Here is a 24,425-nt window from a genome sequence, read left to right on the forward strand (position 1 = left end):
ATAATTAAAAGCTAATTTAAAGGAGACCTATTATGAAAAACACGTTTTTTCTTGCTTTAACATATATAAAGTGGTCTCCCCTCAGCCTGCCAACTCAGAGAAGGAGGAAAGCAACCAAATTCTGCAGTGTCTGTACAGCCGCCCGGATGATCCGTCCAGTGTGATGTGGATCTACGAGCCATTCAGATTCTGATCCCACCGTTACGTAACAACGGGAGCGATTTACATAGGTTGGCCTCCGATGCGTGAAACCACGCCAACAACTAACTCTGGCCGGAATAACAAGAACTCCGCCGGCCAGCGCTTCCGCCATTTTTTCATAGCGGTGTATCGTGATGACGACTGTTCGAGCTAGACATACAAATTGCTCTTTTGTTGGTTGTAAAAATTAACACAAATGTCTGTATTCTGTTCCAGCTCTGCCCAGAGCGATGCTTTGTGCCCTCTGTTGTGATCGAACCTGATCACCCCGGATCTGTTGATCGAGCTGGAAAAGTTAAAGAAGGACAGAAGACTGGGACAGAATTTAATAGTCTTCTGCAGAAGGAGAAGTCAGCAGTTCTGACCGCTCTGTGTGTGAGACTAGGTTTTATTGCTTTTTCAAAGTGGGAGGATGACACCTCTTATCTCGTGCCTGGTACAGAATGCTCCTTTCAGTGAGAAGTCAGAGTAAACTCTCACTAAGCCCAGCACATACACACATTCAGTTAATCAGCACATGCAGTTTACATATTCAATGTGATTATGAATTATTTTATTCAACACCTCCCCTGCTACGCCACATTCAGGCAGCCAATCAGCACAGTGCCTCATTATCATAGCCCCGCCCACTCAGAATCCTGCATAGAGAATGAGGTTAGAGACTGGGAAGATAAAGACATGGATCAGAGGCTGAATTTCTGATTTATTTAGCAAAAAAATCAAAAGCTTGTTTTTAAGACATTCAAGGCCTATTTAAAATAGGGATTAGATGCTATAATAGGTCTCCTTTAAGATTATTGCTGTCAGCATCCATATGAATGTTAAATTCACCCACTATGATGACTTTGTCTGTACTGATCAATAAACCAGATAAATCTGAAAATTCAGATAAGCACCAGTAGGGGACCGGCACATTACGACTAACCAAACTGGCTTCTGTGATTTCCAGCGCGGGAGTTTTAGACTAAGGGTGAGGCTTTCAAACATATTATAATGGCATTAGGACCTGAGTTGATGGTTTAGGACCTGCGTCTATGGTTTGGGACTTAATTTTGTGATTTTGTGTTTGTTGGTTAGGACCTTGGCTGATCGTTTACGAATTGGGTTGATGGTTTAGGACTTGGGTGGGTGATGTAAGACATGTGCTGATGGTTTAAGTAGTGGGTTGGTAGTGGAGGACCGCGGTTTGTGGTGGAGGACCGCGGTTTGTGGTGGAGGACCAGGGCTGATGGTTGAGGTTCTGGGCTGGTAATGGAGGAACCCTTGGAGATGATGTTTAGGCTTCATTTCATCTCTTGCTGCCATCCTAACTCTCTTTCTTGTTTCCAGGTCAGTGGTTTTCCAAGATCGGCAAATGGACTTGAACCTAGAGAAGGCTTCAGGTCCTGGTCCAGAGGCAGAGGGTGTTCCTCCAACCCCAGATGTGGATCTTTTGCTGGAGTGCACCTTCTCGTACATGCACAAGGCAGAGGACGATGATGGGCATAAACAGCAGCCAGTGGAGGAGCAGGAAATGTTCTGCAACCTTCTAACTGGAACAGAACAGGAGCCAGTCCAGGTGCTGCTCAGTGTTCATTACCCAGCCCATCATTTGCTGACAGACTGGGGTAGATTTGATTACAAGACTACTTAAGCCCCACCCCCAGTCTGCATATATTAATGGTAAATACCAAGTTCAGCAAAACCTTAAAGCCACATATGTATGCACTTTGATCTTGCGACAGAGGGGTGTGCGTGCGTGCGTGCGTGCGTGCGTGCGTGCGTGCGTGCGTGCGTGCGTGCGTGCGTGCGTGCGTGCGTGCGTGCGTGCGTGCGTGCGTGCGTGCGTGCGTGCGTGCGTCCTGTAAACCGATCAGTGTGTCGGATTAATTTTAGCATCTTACTTGGGACGCATTTGTCAGATAGGCTATGTTCACCTTGACAGTCAGATGTGAGGGGCCTCAGCCTGGGAGAGCACTGTTACCTGTTTTAAAAATAATCATTCATCTCAGTAAAACTGGTTGCAAAATGAATTAAATTGCACTTAATTGTCAGATGATCACTTTTAATTCAGTAGTCACATTGATAATCGTCAGTAGAACTTACATATTCCAGTGGAGGGTCAGCGCACCAGGAGGCTGGCACATTCAGCCCCTCCATTCTCCATGGGTGAGGGCCCCAGGCCTGGTTCCAGGGGAGGACCCTGGTATTTGTAGTCTTGGTGAGGTATATCAAACTCTTGATTTTCAATTAGACATAAGAATCAGTTAAAGTGGCTTTAGTGTGGCCTGTGCTTCAGGAGAACCTACTAGGGTCCATTAATATGGAAATGAAGCTCCTGTGATTAATTAGGCTTGTAAACCCCCTCCACCGCAATAAAACGGTGAATCCGGAGTGAGGTGCTGCCTTAATTGGAAAAGTTTAAGTATCTCAAGGTGTTTTTCCTGAATGAGGGAAGAATTGAGCAGAAGGTGGATCAGTGTGCAGTAGGAATGGGCGATATTTTTGTAGTTTAGTATCATTTACTATTCTTTTAGAGCAGTGATTTGGGGGCTCCAAAGACTGAATGTGGTGATAGATTTATAGTTACAAAGGTGGAGTTGAATTGGTATTTTTTTTATTGTCATTTTTATCGTTATCGGGATAAATGCCAGAAATTATCGTGATACATTTTTTAGTCCATATCGCCCAGCCCTAGTGTGCAGTAACGTGGACTGTAGTGGTCTGTTGATGTGAAGAGAGATTTCAGCTAAAACACCAGGCTTTCTCTTTATAGTCCATATACCTCGCTCTTAGAAAGTGACCTGCAGGGTTTTTTTCGTGTAATAAATGAACCTTTGTGTCGGCAGGAGGACTTACTGCCCCCCTCCACTGTGGAAGAGCAGATGTTTTACTCCACTGTGTCCAGTCTGGGCAGAAAACCCAGTGTGTCCAGCGATGATGAGGCAGACATCTACCGTCCCCCGGCGGGTGGTGGAGGCCACGCCCCCTCCCGTCCATGCACAGAAGCAGATGGGGCGATGGACGGACATACGAACCAGGACCTCCAGGACAGAGACACACATCGACCTGACCAGGTGAGATGACGGCATGATTGGCTGCACTTGAGGAGGCGGAGCCATCGTCCTCCAGCTGGAAGGTTGCCGGTTTGATGCTCCATGACCCAGTTGGGGTCCGGGTTACAACTGTTGAACTAACTGAGTCTTTTTGGGGGGCGGGGGTGGGGCAGCTGTCAGAGAGCTGGATGGGGTACTCAGGACCAGGATGTGGAGTCCTCAGCCTGCAGGTGACCGACAGGTAGGTGTGTCTGGTGGACGGGTGGGTGTGTCTGATTGACAGGTGGGTGTGTCTGGTGGACAGGTGGGTGTGTCTGATTGACAGGTGGGTGTGTCTGGTTGACAGGTGGGTGTGTCTGATTGACAGGTGGGTGTGTCTGATTGACAGGTGGGTGTGTCTGATTGACAGGTGGGTGTGTCTGATTGACGGGTGGGTGTGTCTGGTGGACGGGTGGGTGTGTCTGATTGACGGGTGGGTGTGTCTGGTTGACAGGTGGGTGTGTCTGATTGACAGGTGGGTGTGTCTGGTTGACAAGTGGGTGTGTCTGGTGGACAGGTGGGTGTGTCTGGTTGACGGGTGGGTGTGTCTGGTTGACAGGTGGGTGTGTCTGATTGACAGGTGGGTGTGTCTGGTTGACAAGTGGGTGTGTCTGGTTGACAGGTGGGTGTGTCTGATTGACAGGTGGGTGTGTCTGGTTGACAAGTGGGTGTGTCTGGTGGACAGGTGGGTGTGTCTGGTTGACAGGTGGGTGTGTCTGGTTGACGGGTGGGTGTGTCTGGTTGACAGGTGGGTGTGTCTGATTGACAGGTGGGTGTGTCTGGTTGACAGGTGGGTGTGTCTGGTTGACAGGTGGGTGTGTCTGGTTGACAAGTGGGTGTGTCTGGTTGACAGGTGGGTGTGTCTGATTGACGGGTGGGTGTGTCTGGTTGACAAGTGGGTGTGTCTGATTGACGGGTGGGTGTGTCTGGTTGACAGGTGGGTGTGTCTGGTTGACGGGTGGGTGTGTCTGGTTGACAAGTGGGTGTGTCTGGTTGACGGGTGGGTGTGTCTGGTGGACAGGTGGGTGTGTCTGGTTGACAGGTGGGTGTGTCTGGTGGACAGGTGGGTGTGTCTGATTGACAGGTGGATGTGTCTGATTGACAGGTGGGGGTGTCTGATTGACAGGTGGGGGTGTCTGATTGACAGGTGGGTGTGTCTGGTGGACAGGTGGGGGTGTCTGATTGACGGGTGGGTGTGTCTGATTGACAGGTGGGTGTGTCTGGTGGACAGGTGGGTGTGTCTGATTGACAGGTGGGTGTGTCTGGTGGACGGGTGGGTGTGTCTGGTGGACGGGTGGGTGTGTCTGATTGACGGGTGCGTGTGTCTGATTGACGGGTGCGTGTGTCTGATTGACGGGTGCGTGTGTCTGATTGACGGGTGGGTGTTTCTGATTGACGGGTGGGTGTGTCTGATTGACAAGTGGGTGTGTCTGATTGACAAGTGGGTGTGTCTGATTGACAGGTGGGTGTCTCTGTGGCTGTGAGGTGGGCGTGACTTGGACGTAGCTGACCATCAATGATCTCACCTGTTGTTTAGACATGTGTGGTGTCTGGACTTCAGAGGGGGAATGTTCTGCAGTCCTCTGCCTGAAGCTGGACTCAGCTGGCAGCACTTCGAAGGCAACGTCCACCAAATGGCATTGTCCCCTTCAGGTCAGCTGTTACCATCTCAGTCTCCAGTTTGAGCAGTCTTCACCTGTACACACCTTACCCGTAGCAACTCCTTCAGGTAACTTGCTGTGGAAAGTGGAGCAGAAGAGCTTGACTGCGTTCGCCTGTGCGAAGGTGTCAGTCAGAGGGAAACGCCACTGGTACAAAGCAGTGGAGCAGACGGCCTTCGTGGCGCTGAGCGATGACTCTGCCTGGATCATCAGGACCAATGGAGACCTGTACCTGCAAACAGGTAACCGCCCCCCCTCACAGCAAGGTTGTAGCGTGTCCCTGAACCTGTCCAGATTTTCTGTAAAGGCCAGAAACTCCTGTGTCCAAACTTCCTGAACGTCCACTTTTTCTTGATGTTCTCTCCGACAGTTGAAGGAGAAACATGAAACTTTCCTTGAAACCTGCAAGAGATTCAAAGCAGTGGTCCATGTGCTCAAGCGTTTTCTGTTATTTTCTGTTCCCCTAACTTTCAGTTACTGCTAACAACAACAGTGCTCTAAAGTTCACATGTGGTGTCCCGCCATCATAAACCAGAATCAATATTTAAAGGAGCATGAGGCAAGATTTATGAAAAAAATTCATATACGTTTTAAGTTTTCTAGTAATAATGTCAGATGGAGCGTTCCAAACCAAAAAGAATGAGTCCTCTAGTGTATCTCTCCGTTGCCTTGAACAGGCTGTGTGCTGCAAAATGTGCTGCAATTCCGGGCCGGAATTTCCCGCGCTGTCCTGCGGATGTGACGTCAAATTTAAACACTGGATACGCATTTGAGTCATGGAGGCAGCTTCAACTTGAATTGGGACTGAAAACAGATGCTGACATGGCTCATTTCCTACTGACCAGGTAAGATAACATTGTAAGTCTGATTTAGAGCTTGATTTGAAAATCACATGAGATTACACACGCGCTCCCGTGCCGGCTTCGCTGTTGGCTGCAGGAACCCCGACGGTCGTCGTGGCGCTAATGAGTCTCATTTCTTATTCTTGCCTCATGCTCCTTTAAAGCTTTCTCTGTCTCTACGTTTGAACTGGACACAAAAATGACAAACTGGGTCTTTACAAGAAACAAAAACATTCATTTTGATGTTCATCCATCCTCGTTCTGAAAACTACAGCCGTCTGATGGCGTATAAATCCTGCTGATGTCGGACAATACGTCGTTCCACACGCCCACACAGATGGCGTTATGTTAGTGGGTAACGCCTCCCGACTCGCCTTCCCTCCCCTAAGCTGGATTCAAACTGAAAGCGTCAAAAATCGCCTGACGTCTGCATCACGCAGCTTGGTAGGTCCACACTATAGTCTGTCGATGTCTGCAGTGGGCGATGCAGCAGTAGACAAACAAGAAGATAAACAAAAACACTTAAGTTAATAAACACAGTTGTGAAGGGGTCAGCAATCCAGCTCACAACATAAACATTTCTCTGCCCAGACACAAAACAGCCGCTGACGTGGATCTTTGTACGTGGTCTGGCCGGTCAGCGTTCCTTGGTGAACAAAGGGTAGTTACGCTCAGCAGGTGATCCTGATAAAGCGGCTCTCACTCCCTCCTGTTATCCGTGCTGCGGATGAGGGGACAGCAGCTGGATGAGGGGACAGCAGCTGGATGAGGGGACAACAGCTGGATGAGGGGACAACAGCTGGATGAGGGGACAGCAGCTGGGCACAGCAGCTGGGCCTCCTTCAGGTCCAGGTCGGTCCAAAGACGTTCACGTCGAGGCCTGCAGGGTCCCTGGTTCGGCTTTCTGGGCTCGGAACCTCGTGGTTCACTCGTGCAGCGCTGCAAAACGGACGCTCCGTCGGTCACAATCCTGGAGAAAAGGTTGGTCCTTGGCTGGTCGCTCCGAGGCAGCCGAGACCTGTAGGGGAGAGGAAAAAGCAGAGAAGAAAGGCAAGAGAGCAAGAGAGAGGGGGGCCTTGCTCTTTTATAGCTGCGCCCAGGAAGTCAATGCTCCTTCCTGCAGCTTGGGGTCCTTGTCCAATCAGAGTGTGGTCCCTTATCACCAAGGGACCACATATGCAAATCCTGGCTGAGCTTTGTGTCCATGGGGTTTTTCCGTTGTTCCAAGCCAAGCCATAATCACATGGACGCCTCCCTGGTGAGGTGTTCCGGAACTGGTGAGGTGTTACAGAAGTCTGGGCTTCCCTGCTTAGGCTGCTGCTCCCACGACCCCACCCAGATAAGCGGAAGAAGATACATGGATGGATAGATGGATAGAAATTGCTGAATTGGTATGCTGCCACCATGTTCAGGAAAGTCCGCCTGAAATCCTCACTGTCATGGCGTCACACCTGACGTGCATCTGACACGTTACCAGTATCACACAGGCCACTGATGTCTCCAGAGGAACATATCCATCTCTGACCAGCAGGCTGCTGCCGTTTTACTGATTTCAGGTCTGAGTGTGGAGCGTCCCTGCGCTCGCTCCGTAAAGGTGGACTGTCCCTGCGTCTTCAGCCAGGTGTGTGTGCGAGCAGGTGTGGTTTGGGCTCTGAGTGAACACAAGGCCTTATTCTACCGAGAAGGACTGAACAGCTTCTGCAGTGAGGGCGACGGCTGGAAGTACGACACCATCAGGTAGGACGGAGACACAGGTACGACTATGGTTGCAGCTATCGAATATTTTAGTATTCCAATATTCTACTGAAAATTCCATTGAGTAATCGGATAAAACATATTTTTGTTTAGTTAAAGAGCAATTACAAATGTACATAAGCTGTTAATTGACATTACTAAGACTAAATTATATAATACAGTAGGTTCGTGGCTGTGCATTTAAAAACCCTGAACTTACACCAGTTGACCAAATTAACTGCCTTCACTCAAAAAACTAAGGATCTTACCAAGAAGTTTTCTTATTTGTAGCCTAAAAATGCCATTACACCTGATAACACACATCACTTAAAAGGTTAGGTGTTTTTCCCATGTATTTCAATTGAACTTTCATTTGTGTCAAGCAAATTGTAAGTTCTAGTTAAGTTTTAAGTTAAAGTCTTGATAAGATTTTGAGTTTTGGCAGTGTTCAAAATAAAATTCTGATTCCTGCTGTATTGGAGCACATTAGCCACCAGTGCTACTTGATGTTTTATCCATCAATGACTACAGCGATAAAATTGAAAACTACCCAGTTAGCTTTATTACGTTTTAATTTTTCACCCTCATCACCCTACAGCTCCGTGTTTTTACAGATTAAATGCACTAGCCACACATTGACAGTAGTCATAATTAATAGAAACCTAGCCCTCGGGTTTACCTTGTCTCGGGTGACGGTCCTCCCTCTCGGAGTAAACAGGGTGCTCGGTGGAGATGCTGCAGCATTGAGGACGTACTGTTGTGGGATGCAAGCGCTCTCTTACAGTGAAACATGCAACAGTGTTGCCTTGGTGTCCAGCTTGAAATGCTCCAACACTTTTGACATTTTCTGCCTTTTCTTTTAGTTAAAACCAAACGTATCCGTCGCCTCTTCCTTCTTCCTTTACGTGCGTGGCGTCAGCGCGTTGTGCTTAAACGTAGTCCGGGCGAAATACCCTGCTTTGAGCTGGCAAAATTAAATGATTCCTTGAGGCGGAGAAAATTCCTCGATAATTTTTTGTAATCGAATTACTCTAATTATTTGAGGAATCGTTTCAGCCCTAGCTACGCCATCCAAGGTAGATGTATGACATCAACTGGATGTATGACATCAACGGTGACGTTAGCCTAGATCCTGGTAGTATTGGGCTGACGTCGGGTCTGAGTCTCACCGTTTGTGTTCTGTCATTGAGAGTCCTGAGGCAGAGCCGGTTTGCTGATTGCGATGTCCAGCCTACACGGACTGTGGTGCCTCCTCCTGTCACAGATGCGACATTACAGCCTGACCCCCTTTGTATGACCTGTACACATCCCAGTGATGGTCTAAGGCCGAGGAGAGGGTGGATTTACTTGCTTCAGTCCCAGTCTTTCAAAGCTCTGAAATGATGGGTGTCTGTAGTTGATCTGCACTGGACTGGACTGTTGGCAGTGGGTCTGGACTGAATAGCAGCCAGGTTCAGAAAACAGTTGACACAGTATATAACTACATGGTCTTGAGTTTGGGATTCCCACTCTGATCATTTTTGTTTATCCACATGTCTGCGCTGGCTTTTTCTCGGTTCTCCAGCTTCCTCCTCCAGACCAAAACTGGGAGTTCTGCTTTCAAGCGACTTCCAGAGTTTCTGCATTTATAGGCTGTTCAGACTGGAGTACTTCCAGGACTCACACACCAGAAACCTAACTGGCACCAGTTATCAACTGGTCTCTAAAACCAGATATTATTCAATAAAAACATGTGGAAAATGAGCTGAAACCTTGAACACAACATGAGTGTATTATTTGAAAATTATTGTTTCAGAACAAATATAAAGAAAGAAGACTATGGGGGAAGGACTGGATCAGCACAGATGATCTGAGCTGGAGAATTGTTGAGTGTGATGGTTCTGCAGGGGTCTCCTGCCCTAGGCGGACCTCACAGATGTCCTGCTCTCTCTGGGGGTACACCTCCAGGTGTATGCTCAGCTGAGTACCAGTCTGGGCTCTTTGCTGTATTAGCTTGGAGAAGTTGATTTACCACCGACCTGTTGGCAAGCTCTGCAACTGACACCTGTACCAGAACCATGTAGTCTGAAAACGCTCTAAACTGTCTATGTGACAATCGTCCCATCTGAGATCTGAGCATCTGAGACTGATTCCACGCCTTGTAACCGTGACGAGGATGAAAACGGTTAGAACGATGTATACGATGCTGGGATGTGTGAGCCTAAGGAAGGAACCACACTGAGAATGTTGGTGCACTGAACTGCTCATCGTTGTGTTTGTGTATTCCTGTACCAGTGAGGCTCAAGGTCTGGAGCTCATCTGCGTTGCCTTGGGAGATGGAGGGACAGCCTGGGCACTGGATGCCAGCGGTAGCCTCTGGTTTCGGACCGGCATTTGTTCATCCAAGCCACAGGGCGAGGACGACCACTGGTGGCAGGTACTCGCTCAGTTCTGAGGTCAGAAGTTAGTGACAACCTCCTAAGGATCAGTTGACAGCCCTGATCCACAAGTTATCTGAAGGAGGTTTATTCAGAAACAAGTCCACTTTAGTCCAGTTAGGATCCATTTACATTTCAGTTATCCCAGTTTGTTCCAACCTGGTTCAAATTCAAATAACACCAGCTCATAAAATCAGTCCAGCTGACGTTCTGGTTGGAGTCAAGTTCTGTTTTCAGATCCACCATCTATGTCTGTCCATCAGATCAGTATTTCGGACTACGTGGTCTTTGATCAGGGCAGCCTCTTCCAGACGCTGCTGCAGGCTACACAGAGTGTTGCCACGGTAACCAGGGCCCCAGTGGAGCGTGTGGTGGCCTTCTTGTCCCAGTATTCCCAGTGCCAACCGAGCCTGGTGACAGCCAATGCCAGCGGAGTGTGGGTTGCCTCCGGACGGAACCAGCTGCACGTGGCCCACGGCAGCCTTGTTGGTCGGTATCATCCACCAGAGTTTGGGTCAGTTCTGGTTTCAGCTGCTCATCAGCTTCTTTGCCTGCTTCTTATAGGAACTTTCTGGCAGAACGTCGTCCCGAGAGGAACCGTTTCAGCCACCAGGTGGACCTTCATCACATCCTCACCTGTTCCTCACAAAGAAGGTAATACAGGAGAACACAAACCTGGAAGGTTATGATGCTCTGGAGCGTAGGATACAGTTACTGTCCTCTAGTAAGTCCTGGGTTTTCATCTGCTAAAGGTGTGTACATCATGTATCACACAAATGTCAGGACGAACTAAAATCAGACAGCAGCTTTGGTACAAGTGAACAGACAGAGACACAAACAGCAACCATTCCAGGGGCCTCATTTATAAAAGAGTGCGTAGGATTCATACTAAGGGCCAATCCCAATACACCCCCTACTTTCTTCCACTAGCCCTACTTTCTACCACTAGCCCTCCCTCACTACCACTACCCCTATAAAAGAAGCCACAGATTTTAGGGCACTTGAAATCTTCCCAGGGCCCTGTCCCAATACTCCCCCTACCCCTACTTTCAGCACCACCCCTAAAATCAGGAAGCTGAGAGCCAAAAGCTGTTTTAATTTCAGCTGTAGCACTGTTAATATGCCACTTTATTAAGTTATAATATTTTTTCAGGCGTAAAAGTAACCGTTAAGATCCCCAACCTGGGCTCAGTTTATCCAAATAACGCCTGTTAAGAAATTTGTTCTGATGTTTTCGGCGATGATAAGAGCAGCCGGTCTGGGGCGCAGCAGCAGCTCACGTACAGACGTGATCGCCGGGTCAACCTGCGCCGTCGTCCCGGGGAGAAACCTGCAGCTCTGTGGAGAATTACCGCTGGCTGAAATAAATCATTTAGGAAGATAAATGTTGGTTTAATAGATGAAATCTAACAGTTGTAGCTACGCCTGTTAAGAAATTTGCTCCGAAAATTTCGGGATTTCTGCCTGCCGGCTCGGGAGCTGATTTATGGTTCCACGTTAAATCGACGCAGAGCCAGACGGCGTAGGGTATGGGGTACGGCGTACGGCACGCGTCGCAGCGTAACCTACGCTGTAGGCTCTGCGTTGGTGTAACGCGGAACCATCAATCAATCAATCAATCAATCTTTATTTATAAAGCCCTTTACAACACACAGGGTGACCAAAGTGCTTTCCATTAAAATCCACATTAAAACAAAACAATTTAAAAACAACATAATAAAACCATTAAAATTAAATTAAGAATATTTCACATCAATACTATGTATTAAAAGCCAGTCTAAACAACCAGGTTTTCAGTCTGGATTTAAAAACCCCAAAGTCAGTGATGGTGCGCATTTCTGGGGGCAGCTTATTCCAGAGCCTGGGTCCAGCAACGGAGAAGGCCCGATCACCCCAGAGTTTAGTCCTGGTCCTGGGGACTTCCAGCAGGAGCTGAGTTGAGGACCGTAGGCCTCTAGTGGAGTTCTGAACTCGCACTTGTTCACATAAATAAACAGGGGCAAGCCCATTGAGGGCTTTAAAAACAAAGATTAAAATTTTAAAATCAATTCTAAAAGAAACAGGAAGCCAGTGAAGAGCAAATAAAACCGGGGTGATGTGTTCGCGACGTCGAGTACTAGTTAAAAAGCGTGCAGCGGCATTCTGAACAAGCTGAAGACGGCTAAAAGAAGACTTAGAGACACCAACATACAAAGCATTACAATAATCAATTCTAGAGCTTATAAAAGCATGAATGGTTTTTTCCAAGTCTGCACGATTTAAGAATGGCTTTACTTTTGTTAAAACCCGTAACTGATAAAAACTGGTCCTGACCACGCTGTCAATTTGCTTGTCAAATTTTAAGCTGCTATCAAAAATAACTCCAAGATTCCTCACAGATGTTTTTACTTTAAAAGATAGATCACCAGAGTGTGGTGAATCACCAAATAAAATACATTCTGTTTTACCTTCATTTAAGTGCAGAAAATTTCGCCCCAACCACATTTTAATTTCTGCAATGCAGTCATAAAGGGTTTGAAGAGCACCACTTTTGTTTGGGAGCACAGGAAGATAAATTTGCAGGTCATCTGCATAGCAGTGAAAAGATAGGTTGTGCCTGGCTATGATAGAGCCCAAAGGCAACATGTAAAGTGAAAACAATAAAGGGCCCAGTATGGAGCCTTGGGGCACACCACAGAACAAAGGAGCAGCAGAGGAGGACAGGTCGCCGATCATAACAGAAAAACTTCTGTTTGTCAGGTACGATTTAAGCCATTTCAGTGCTGTGCCACGAATACCAGCACACTGATTAAGGCGAGACAAGAGGATTGAATGATCCACTGTATCAAATGCCGCTGTCAGGTCTAACAAAACTAAAACAACAGGACATTTGGCATCAACAGAAAGGGCAATGTCATTATGCACTTTCAACAGTGCGGACTCAGTGCTGTGCCTTGTCCTAAACCCCGACTGAAATTTTTCAAGCACACAGTTATTTTCTAAAAACGATTGCAGTTGATTAAAAACAATTCTTTCTATGACCTTTGAAATAAAAGACAGATTAGAAACAGGTCTAAAATTGGACAGCGTCAAGATGTGCTTTTTTAAGAAGTGGTCTCACTATGGCATGTTTAAAAGAATCAGGGACGCATCCTGAGCTGAGACAAGTGTTCATTAAAACCAAGAGGGAAGGCCCAACAGTAGAAAGCACCTCTTTTAGCAATTTAGTTGGAAGAATGTCCAGAGGACAACTTGTAGTTTTCATATGTACCACAATATCAGTGAGGGACGAAAGAGAAATAGGATCAAAATGGTCAAACACGACAGAGTGTGCCACGGACAGATCTGTGGCAGAAATAAAAAAGAAGTGGTGCAATCTGAAGGTGGAGGCCAAGAGGAGAATGGCCCAGCACTTATTGTTATGTCCTCAGTCACTGTATAGTTGGAAGGTGGGTGACGAGGTGGGTGACGAGGAGGTTCCCGGCCCGGCGTGTCCTGCACCGCGGCTGCAGCACCACAGCGTCCCAAGCTCATGGCGCACCTGGAAGTGGCCGACTGACTGATGCTGTGCTTCAAACACAGAGGGACACGATCAGCGCTATTATATTATAAGTCTGATATGTGATGACATTAAAAGTACGACATGAATCTGGTTTCATTTCACCACCTCACCGTCTGCGTCGCCAGTTCCCCATATCTTCAAAATGTTCGTGTGCAAGGATCAAAGTTTGCGTAAAGATACGCACATTTTTCCGTTTTTTTTTTTTAAATCCCAACCTTTGCGTAGAAGGTGGCGTGCGCATCTTTCAAGCCCTGTTTTGTGCGCACGCAAGCTTTATAAATGAGGCCCCATGTCTCTAAATCTGAATCAAAACTAGGCTACTGTGATTATTTCTCCCCCCAAACTGTGGGCTGAGTATGTAGGTGAGTGAGCAGGTGTCTGTGTAACTGTGTGTGTGCAAAGTGAAAACGAAATTTGACCTAAACTGCAACTATAGTGGACGAGGGAGGGCACAACCCTGGTGATACATGATGTACCTGAGAGACCAGAAGCCGACAAGGAAGAAACCCGAACCCAGGCCACCAGCACCCCCACAGAGGACCAGAAGAGGACGGGAGGAAACCCCCCACTAGCAAGCCCTGCCCCCTCCCAGCGGCAACAGAGGGAAGCCCTGGGCGGAGCCCCCATGACCACTGGAGGAGGCAACCAGGGAACCCACGGTGATGGACCGGGACCCAGCCAGGCACCACCCCCCTGGCATGGGCCGAACATGCTGCCAAGAGGTCCACACCCATTCAGGCCCATAACCCCCAGGGCCATAACCCCCACCCGGCAGGGGCCAGCCTGCCCGGAGAGACAGGGCCCCCCTGATTGTCGACGCCGGCGAGCCGGCACCTGCCCCTACGAAAGCGGGAAACCCAGAGCCAAAGGAGCGGGGGGAGCAGGAGACGAGCCTGGAGAGAGGGAACCCACCAGCAAGGAGCCACCCAGACACGCCAAACAGCAAAGTGTCCCAAACCCAGGCTGGACAACGGACACCCACTCATCCAACCGTCCATCCATCTTCTATACCCGCCTTATCCTTTGCAGGGTCACGGGGGTCCACAGGATCCCCCCCAGCCAACTACACCGAGAGGCAGGGGTCCACCCTGGACAGGCAACCAGCCCACTGCAGGACACCCCCCCCCCCTCCCCCACAGACGACAACATACACTCACTGACAAAGAAATGGACAATCATTCTCTCACCACTCCCATCTCCCCCCTGGAGGCCCGGCACAGCCCAGCAGACCCCTCCCAGGCAGCACAGCAAGCCCATACCTGGGTCTGGCTATCAGTCCCTCCCATGGCCCCTCTGCCCCAGGCCGAATGCAGGAAACATGGGTGGAGGGTAGGGCTGCAACTAACGACTATTTTAATAGTCGACTAGTCACCGACTATTGAAACGATTAGTCGACTAATCGGATAATTAGTAATTTTTTTTAAAATTTAGTATGAGGTTGCATTAATTATGTGGCAAATGATAATAAACACAAGAAAGATGGGTACTAGAGTACGGAGCCCCTCTGGTGACATTTGAAAAAAATAAAATAATGCGTGGCCACGCATTAATAACTCGTGGCCACGAGATAATCAATGCGTGGCCACGAGTTATTAATGCGTGGCCACGCATTATGTATCTCGTGCCCACGCATTATTTTACTCGTGGATGGCATTATAACCTACTGTCTGGACTTCGTGGATGCAACTTCCTTGGTGGGATGGTTATTCATCATTAATAACGGTAATTATAGTCTATTTATATTAAAGAGCAAGAGTAATCTCATGTCATGATACATAATGCGTGGCCACGAGATAATCAATGCGTGGCCACGCATTAATAACTCGTGGCCACACATTAATAATTCGTGGCCACGAGTTAATGCGTGGCCACGAGTTATTAATGCGTGGCCACGCATTATTTTATTTTTTTCAAATGTCACCAGAGGGGCTCCGTACTAGAGCCCTGCTATAGCGGGACTGTTTTCTTCATCCTGCTCCCGCTGCATTTCTGACCATTACCGCCCGCAACGTGTGTGTTACACTCCCGCCCCTCCCGCAAAACTCATGAATTCCTGCCCGCACGGCGCACAATAAAGATGCATGGATTTAGTGTCTTCTCCCGTCCCGCAAGAGAAAAGTCCAGACAAATCTATCTGATTTAATGTTAACATGATCATTGTGGAGCTTGATTAATAATTGACAGTTCATAGGCACCTGACTGAAAGTTAGACGCAAATTCATCATTGTCATCAGCGCACAAGCCTTTTTTCGCCTTTCGCGCTGCATCAATTATGTGATTGAGGTTATAACGAGAGTAGGCTGTGAGTGGCTCAAATAATACTAATAAATAACATAAAATAAACAAAGTTTAGAATGAAACGAATTAATTTAACAAATGAATCGCTTGGCCATTACATTGCTGGGGAGGTAGAGAATGTTTCTGGCCGACTGCGGCCCCGTGCGTCTCTCTTCCAAAATGCGCCACAGACACTAAACGCAGTTTCTCCAAATATCTGACTTAATTTAATACTTTGTCAGGCATAACGTTAAAGCTTTCTTTTAAAGCCAAAATATGCTTAATATCTTACCAAGGCGAGTCCGTTTCGTTCAGCACTCCGACGTGCTTTCTCTTCAAATGCATTACTGACGTGCTCCCGTGAAAAGCAACGTCGGCTTTGCAAACCTTGCTAGTAGGCTATCTTTTTATTCACCGCATCGAGGCTAAAATGCTCCCAAACTTTTGAAGTTTTATTACCCGCAGCTGCACTGAGACGCAGTCGTGCATGCGCGACTCGACAGAGATTGTATTGAAGTGAGACGCCTCACTCCATTGGAGAAACACGTCTGGCGACAATTGTCGACAATGGAATTCATCGTTGACAATTTTGATTATCGATTTTTGTCGACAACGTCGACGAATTGTTGCAGCCCTAGTGGAGGGTCCCGCCCCTGGTGATGTGGGTGTGGCTAATGCGGTTAAAACAGGGAAGGGGAGGTCAGGGCACCATGTGGCTTTACCAGTAGCCACAGTTGACAGTGCCCCGCCCCACCCCTCCAAAAACCCTAAGTGTCCTTGTCAGGTGTATATCTGTTGAGTATAGAGATGTCTAATGATTCACACTAAAAGCGTCAAAAATTGCCTGACACCTGCATCGCGCTGCTCGGTAGATTCACACTATAGTCTGTTGACGCCTGTCAATGCCTGCAGTGGGCGGGGCTTTCAAGCTGCGCTGCAGAACTGGAGGTGCATATAGTATACATATATCTATATAAAGCATGCACATCTTCAGTTTCCTATTTCACCATGGATTACACTTTGGGAAGCCTTCTTTATATTTTAGTGGTATTTCAGCATAGATAAGAGTGAGTTTCATGCTCCTTAACAAGGTTTGTCCAGGATCAAAAGCAACCATCGGCGAGCCGTTGGTCCCGGTGAAGCTGCAGTCTGTCCGCGGTGAACACCACTGACACAACGGGTCGTAGCGGATTTGGTCATAATGTTTAAACTGTGTTTTGTGATTAATAAGAACGGTTTTTAATTATTTTGCATTGGATCGATGCAGCAAATAAAATCGTTCGGACCATCCAGCTCCTCAATCATCAGTTATTGTTTAACATGAGAAGTTATGGTAAAAATAGCAGTCAAATCAGCAAAAATGTCAGTTTGTTGGATGAAATATATTAATTCTTGATAAAATAAGTTAGTTAGTGCACAGCTATGTTCATGTGTGCATTTGAATGAGTGTACATTTGTGTGTACATGAAAGTACAATCTGCATTGAGGCTTCTTGCTTCGGAAATCCCAGTCTGTGATTGGATGCTGCCTCGGCGTCGCCGCTGCTCATTTGCATAAAGTTGAGATTTTTCAACTTCAAATTGACGCTCGATTAACGCTGTAAGAGCGGTTCACAAGCCAATCATGAAGAAGAAGACAGCGAGGACTGTAATGTCGCCCGGATTGGCGTCACTGGGGCCCCTCCCTGGAGCCAGGCCTGGGGTTGGGGCTCGAAGGTGAGCGCCTGGTGGCCGGGTCCCTGGTTTGCCCGTGGGACCCGGCCTGGCTCAGCCCGAAATGGCGACGTGGGCCCGCCTTCCCGTAGGCCCACCACCCGCAAGAAGGTCCATGAGAGGCTGGTCCCATGTGGGCTGGGTAGCAGTCGTGGCGGGGTGCCTCGACGACCCAATCACTGGACCAAAACCCTCTCAGTAAGGACATGGAATGTCACCTCGCTGGGGGGGAAGGAGCCGGAGCTTGTGCGTGAGGTTGAGAGATACCGGCTAGAGATAGTCGGGCTCACCTCCACACATAGCTTGGGCTCTGGAACCCAACTCCTTGAAAGGGGCTGGACCCTCCACTACTCTGGAGTTGCCCACCGGGTGAGAGGCGGCGAGCTGGTGTGGGCTTGTTTATAGCTCCCCAGCTCAGTCACCATGTGTTGGAGTTCACCCCGGTGAACGAGAGGGTCGTTTCCCTGCGCCTTTGGGTCGGGAAAAGGTCTCTCATTGTTGTTTGTGCCGAACAGCAGTGCGGAGTACCCGGCTTTCTTGGGGTCCCTGGGAGGAGTACTTGATGGTGCTCCAACTGGGGACTCCATTGTTCTACTGGGGGACCCGCTCACGTGGGCAATGACAGTGATACCTGGAGAGGCGTGATTGGGAGGAACGGCCTCCCCTATCTGAACCCGAGCGGTGTTTTGATGTTGGACTTCTTTGCTAGTTACAGTTTGTCCATAACGAACACCATGTTCAAGCATAAGGGTGTCCATCAGTGCACGTGGCACCAGGACACCCTAGGCCGGAGGTCAATGATCGACTTTGTTGTCGTTTCATCTGACCTTCGGCCGCATGTCTTGGACACTCGGGTGAAGAGAGGGGCTGAGCTGTCAACTGATCACCACCTGGTGGTGAGTTGGATGCGCTGGCAGAGGAGGAGGCTGGACAGACCGGGCAGACCCAAACGGATTGTGAGGGTCTGTTGGGAACGTCTGGCTGAGCCCTCTGTCAGGGACATCTTCAACTCTCACCTCCGAGAGAACTTGTCTCAGATCCCGGGGGAGGCGGGGGACATCGAGTCCGAGTGGACCATGTTCTCTGCCTCCATTGTCAACGCGGCGCTCGAAGTTGTGGTCGCAGGGTCTCCGGTGCCTGTTGTGGCGGCAATCCTAGAACCCAGTGGTGGACACCGGAAGTACAGGATGCCGTCAGACTGAAGAAGGAGTCCTACCGGGCTATTTTAGCCTATGGGACTCCTGACGCAGTAGATGGGTACCGGCAGGCCAAGCGAGCCACGGCTCGGGCGGTCCTCGAGGCAAAAACCCGGGTCTGGGAGGAGTTCGGTGAGGCCATGGAGGAAGACTTTTGGTCTGCCTCAAGGAAATTCTGGCGGACCATTCGGCGCCTCAGAAAGGGGAAGCAGTACTCTGCCGGCACCGTTTACGGTGCGGGTGGGGAGCTGTTGACCTCGACTGGGGACATCGTCGGACGGTGGAAGGAATACTTCGAGGATCTCCTCAACCCGACTGACATGCCTTCCACTGACGAAGCAGAGAGTGACGACTCAGGGACGTGCTCATCTATCACCCAAGCAGAGGTCACTGAGGTGGTTCATAAACTCCTCAGTGGCAGGGCACCGGGGGTGGATGAGATTCGCCCTGAGTACCTCAAGTCTCTGGATGTCGTAGGGCTGTCTTGGTTGACACGCCTCTGCGACATTGCATGGAGGAAGGGGACAGTACCGCTGGAGTGGCAAACCGGGGTGGTGGTCCCTCTGTTTAAAAAGGAGGACCTGAGAGTGTGCTCCAACTATAGGGGGATCACACTTCTCAGCCTCCCCGGGAAAGTCTACGCAAAGTTACTGGAGAGGAGAATACGGCCGATAGTTGAACCTCGGATTCAGAAGGAACAATGCGGTTTTCGTCCCGGTCGTGGAACACTGGACCAGCTCTACACCCTCCGCAGGGTGCTCGAGGGTTCATGGTAATTTGCCCAACCAGTCTACATGTGTTTTTGTGGATCTGGAGAAGGCATTTGACCATGTCACTCGTGACATACTGTGGGGGGTTCTCAGTTAGTATGAGATCCGGGGCCCTCTATTAAGGGCTGTCCGGTCTCTGTATGATCGGAGCAGGAGTCTGGTCCGCATTGCCGGCAGTAGATCAGACTTGTTCCCGGTGCATGTTGGACTCCGGCAGGGCTGCCCTCTGTCACCGGTCCCAGGATTTTTATGGACAGGATTTCTAGGCGTAGCCAGGGGCCGGAGGGGATCCGGTTTGGGAACCACAGGATTTCGTCCCTGCTTTTTGCGGATGACGTTATCCTGTTGGCTTCATCGGACCGGGACCTTCGGCATGTGCTGGGGCGGTTTGAGGCCGAGTGCGACGCGGCAAGGATGAGAAACAGCACCTCCAAAACCGAGGCCATGGTTCTCCATCGAGAAAGGGTGGCGTGCCTTTTACCGGGTGGGTGGAGAAGTCCTGCCTCAGGTGGAGGAGTTCAAGTATCGGATCGGTGCAGCGTCCGCAGTTATGCGGTCGATGTACTGGACCGTCGTGGTGAAGAAGGAGCTGAGTCGAAAGGCGAAGCTCTCGATTTACCGGTCAATCTACGCACCTACCCTAGGTAGTGACCGAAAGCACCAGATCGCGGATACAAGCGGCCGAGATGAGTTTCCTCCGCAGGGTGGCTGGACGCTCCTTTAGAGATAGGGTGAGGGGTTCGGTCACCCGGGAGGAGCTCGGAGTCGAGCCGAGAGGAGTTAGCTGAGGTGTCTTGGGCATCTGTATCGGATCCTCCTGGACGCCTCCCTAGGGAGGTGTTCCAGGAATGTCCCTCCTCCCTAGGGAGGTGTTCCAGGCATGTCCCTCCGGGAGGAGACCCCGGGGAAGACCCAGGACACACTGGAGAGACTATGTCTCTTGGCTGGCCTGGGAACGTCTCGGACTCCCCTCGGAAGAGCTGGAGGAAGAGATGGAGGAAGAGCTGGAGATTAGAAGAGATTAGTGTCTGGGGTGAAGGAAGTCTGGGCATCTCTGCTGAGACTGCTGCCCCCGCGACCCGGGAACGGATAAGCGGCGGACGATGGATGGATGGATGGATGGATGGATGGATGGATGGATGGATGGAAATTGACGCTCTGGACGGGCTGCTCCCGACGCCTCCGACGCCTCTCGACACGCGCTTTCATAGAAAATGAATGGCAGCAGGACGCCTGTGACGCTTTTAGTGTGAATCCAGGGTAAGATGTAATTTAAAAACTGAGGAGCAGGCAGTCCCGGGGAATGTAAGACGGCGTCCCCCGGACCCCAAAACCCCTCGGACCCCCCACGCCCCGGACCGGTGCTGGCCCTGATAGGCACCCACGTTCCCCACAGGCCACTCCGGGGCGGGGGGGGGCGGTCTACTAAGCCCAGCCGGTGCCACGCCACACCCCCAGGAGTGAGCCCCCGCTGCTGTCAGAGCCCCCAGTGTGGAGTGGGAGATGGTACCAACAGTCCTCCATTCACACCCACGACATAAAACATAGAAACCTGACAATGTGCAGCTTGCGACCAGTTAGGACAGTCCAATAGAAAATAAAGCAATGGAATTGTTTTTGTCGCTGATGCTCGCTCGCATCGCATGCAGTAGGACACGGTAACTCCGCCGGCCGGAGCTTCCGCCATTTTTTCGTAGCGGTGTATGGCGTCATTCAGGGAACCAATCAGCACAGTGCCTCATCATCATAGCCCCGCCCACTCAGAATCCTGCAAAGATAATGAGGTTAGAGAATGGGAAGATAAAGACATGGCTCAGAGGCTGAATTTCCGATTTATTTAGCAAAAACAATCAAAAGCTTGTTTTTAAGACATTCAAGGCCTGTTTAAAATAGACATTAGATGCCATAATAGGTCCCCTTTAATAAATAGCTTGGAGGACCTGGAAATAATTAAAAGAACAGATGGGGGGCACGGTGGCGCAGCAGGTAGTGCAGCCGTCTCACAGCAAGAAGGTCCTGGGTTCGATTCCCGCCGGGGACGCTGTGGGCGCTGAAGTGCCCCCATGTTCCCCTATGACTTCAGCAGCCACACCCTGGGTGGATCTGGAGAAAGGGCCTTTCTGTGTGGAGTTTGTATGTTCTCCCCGTGTTCCCTTGGGTAGCTAATGTGAGCTTCCCTCACAAAAACTTCACACAGTCCTGGGCTCTACTGCCCCTTCTGGCCAACCGGGGCGCCAGATGGGGTGGGGAGGATCTGGCCGGAATAACGTGATCCTTCCACGCGCTACGTCCGGCCGGAGAATCTTCACAATCTGCCTGGTGAAAAGAAGCGGTCCGTCACTCCTCGGGATAAGAAGGAGACCTGAGCTCAGTGCAGGGCCCTCCCTGGGTTGGTAGAGGGAGCAATGCCCAGGACTGATACTTAGGTACGAGCACTGGGTGATGAAATCGGGAATAAAAAAAAAAGAACAGATGGCAGGAAACATAAAAATTGTGAGCTTTTCAAAGTTGTAGGGTAAAGTAGGGTGAAGTTTGTTTTTCTTCCAGTAATTTAACTTCCGGTCCGCCCCCCTATCCATTCAGAACCTTCCCAACCCACGCGGAAATAAAGCCGATCAAACGTGTAAACCTCAATTCGGGATTACTATTTCCATGTGAACTCGAAGGAAAATAGTTTAATTCTGAATTATTTAATTCGGAATAAAAAAAATAAAAAATAATATTAATTTAATTCGGAATAATTTATGTGTTTTTTTTTAATTTTTTTATATACGGTTAAATTATTCCCTAGAGTTTCAGAACTTCAGGAGAGGAGTTTCAAGAATCACAGGAGCAGATGTCTGGTGGTTGATGGGACGCAGCTCAACCTCAGCTGCATGTTCATCTTTAGGAACTAATGACGACATTAGGGTTGAAGACGTTTCCTGTGTTTCTGGTCTCAGGGACATTCCTGTGGTTGGCTCAGAGCAGGAAGGACCTCTTCTGTGTGTGGGACCAGGACGGAGAACTCCGCCCCTCTTCTGTTCTGCTTCCACCTGAGGTAAGAGCACCTGCCAAGTCTGTCTCCAAGGCTGCTGGGTTCTAGTCCGTCTCATGGTCCTAACATGTTGGTCTTGCTGGTTCAGGTGGAGCTGACTCACCTGTCTGCCTGTCAAGATGCTCTTTGGGGTCTGGACAGTCACGGCAGGGTCAACATTCGAACACTGTCTCCATCCTGTCCCACAGGTCTGCACTGGACCCCCTTGGACCTCAGCCAGCTTGGTGAGTTCCTGGTTCAGAAGCTCTCTGGTGGTGATTAGGGATGGGAATCGAGAACTGGTTCCCAGTGTTTCAATTCTTTGGAATCATTTGCCTGTTTTGCAAACGATTCCCTTATCGATTCCAGTGAACGCGAATGACGTCACCGCGCACGCTGCGTAGTTACGCAACATGCAAATTCGCGCCCAGCAGGAAAACATGGAGACAAAGTGGGATAAACGCTTGAAAGTTTGGTTACATTTTACCAAAAAGGATGACAACTTGCAATGTGGACATTTCAACAAAGGGAGGAAACTGTTAAGGCTCGGCCCGCTGGGCTTTCCTCCAAAACCTGGTCGCGCTGGGAGCGTGGAGTCGGCGCAGCGCGTGGCCAGAAGACCCACGCGCTTGGCCACGCGGACGAGCCGGGCGTTCTCCGTCAGCTCACCTATGGGAGAAGTTATAGAGCAGCCTACCGCAGGCTTCTCCCAGGGCTTTTCTTGCATTCAAAATTAGGAGGCGGCCGCCTCCGCCTAATTTCGTGCCGCCCCCAGCTCTCAAAACTCCGACGTCATGAAAATTGTTATTATCTGGCTGGCGTTGGACTGGATGGATGTTATTTTAACTGCAGTTGCAGCCTTGCGCCGCTGTGGAGGCGCTGTATCAACGACAGGGCTCCAGCAGAAGAAGAAGACGGAATCTTGAGAATTATTTTTCCGCAATTTGTTGTATTAAAAATCGGCGTCCTGGCTTTCCCTGGTTTTCCCTGGCTGTTCAAACAGGTAAATATTGTTTCTTTTGCATCCGAGCATGTCTTTTTTATTTGTCTAATATTCGGGCCGATACGATACTTTAAAAGGCGACCTCGCGACCAGGAGAAGCAAGAGTGCTGGTGAAACAGGGCAGACAATTATCGGCAATTTTGTCAGGGCTGAAAGTAGTGCACAAATATGCATGGAAGGTGACAGCGAGGGTCCGAGTGCAGGAAAGGACGAGCTGTCGAGGCGAGGGTAACGTTAATGCTGAATTATGGTTCTGCGTTACACCAACGCAGAGCCTACGGCGTAGGGTACGCGGCGACGCGCACGTAGCCTCCACCGTACCCTACAGCGTAGGCTCTGCGTTGATTTAACGCCGAACCAAAATTCAGGCTTTAGTAAGTTTCCAAGTCATTAGGACCATATCCATGCGAAGCCAACGTGTACGTGATTTAAACATGACTTTTTATTCATCTTCACAGATCGTCTCAAAAACACAGAGCCTGTGGGTTTGACAAACGGTGGCTGAACAAATTTACCTGCTCAGGCAAATAGACGGTGGGCCGAGGGTCGCTATCTGCTTTTTAAAATGATCGATCCTCAGCGATAGAGTAGCTGATTTCATAACATTAACTTAATATATTTTTTCTGAACACGTTTCTGTTTGTTGGCAGTCTCAATTTGATCAAATTTTTATGAAAACTAAACTTATGTTTGATAAACTTATCAGGCAAACGCTTTGGCGTACTATACCGCAAACCAATCAACAATAAGTTCCAGCGTCACCTGACTTGCAGTCTGCCAATGATATTTGTCCATATACGAAGTAAATACTCTCAGATGAATTGACTGGAAATCCATGTGGAAATCACACGCGACGGATACGGCTGTCTGGTAAGGTGATACATTTCATATTCAAATCCATAGTTTCTTTTTACAGCAATACTTAATTTGCTATATCATTGTAGTCACTATTGGACACCTGCAAAAAGCACTGTTATCGCA

General features: G+C 49.2%; 1 protein-coding gene across 1 annotated transcript in view; it reads left to right on the plus strand.

Moving 5' to 3' along the window:
- Positions 1-24,425, plus strand: part of tecpr2 (tectonin beta-propeller repeat containing 2) — a 101,096-nt gene that overhangs the window by 48,586 nt on the left and 28,085 nt on the right. Inside the window, exons 13-23 of the mRNA XM_061743833.1 lie at positions 1,531-1,759; positions 3,030-3,257; positions 3,410-3,477; positions 4,813-4,928; positions 5,005-5,178; positions 7,335-7,515; positions 9,787-9,928; positions 10,193-10,418; positions 10,494-10,583; positions 22,368-22,465; positions 22,551-22,686. Of these exons, the coding sequence (XP_061599817.1) occupies positions 1,531-1,759; positions 3,030-3,257; positions 3,410-3,477; positions 4,813-4,928; positions 5,005-5,178; positions 7,335-7,515; positions 9,787-9,928; positions 10,193-10,418; positions 10,494-10,583; positions 22,368-22,465; positions 22,551-22,686 (1,688 nt within the window). The remainder of the gene's footprint in view (positions 1-1,530; positions 1,760-3,029; positions 3,258-3,409; positions 3,478-4,812; positions 4,929-5,004; positions 5,179-7,334; positions 7,516-9,786; positions 9,929-10,192; positions 10,419-10,493; positions 10,584-22,367; positions 22,466-22,550; positions 22,687-24,425) is intronic.

The sequence above is a fragment of the Cololabis saira genome, chromosome 16 (assembly GCF_033807715.1).
Source record: "Cololabis saira isolate AMF1-May2022 chromosome 16, fColSai1.1, whole genome shotgun sequence".
In the NCBI taxonomy this organism is placed as follows: domain Eukaryota; kingdom Metazoa; phylum Chordata; class Actinopteri; order Beloniformes; family Belonidae; genus Cololabis; species Cololabis saira.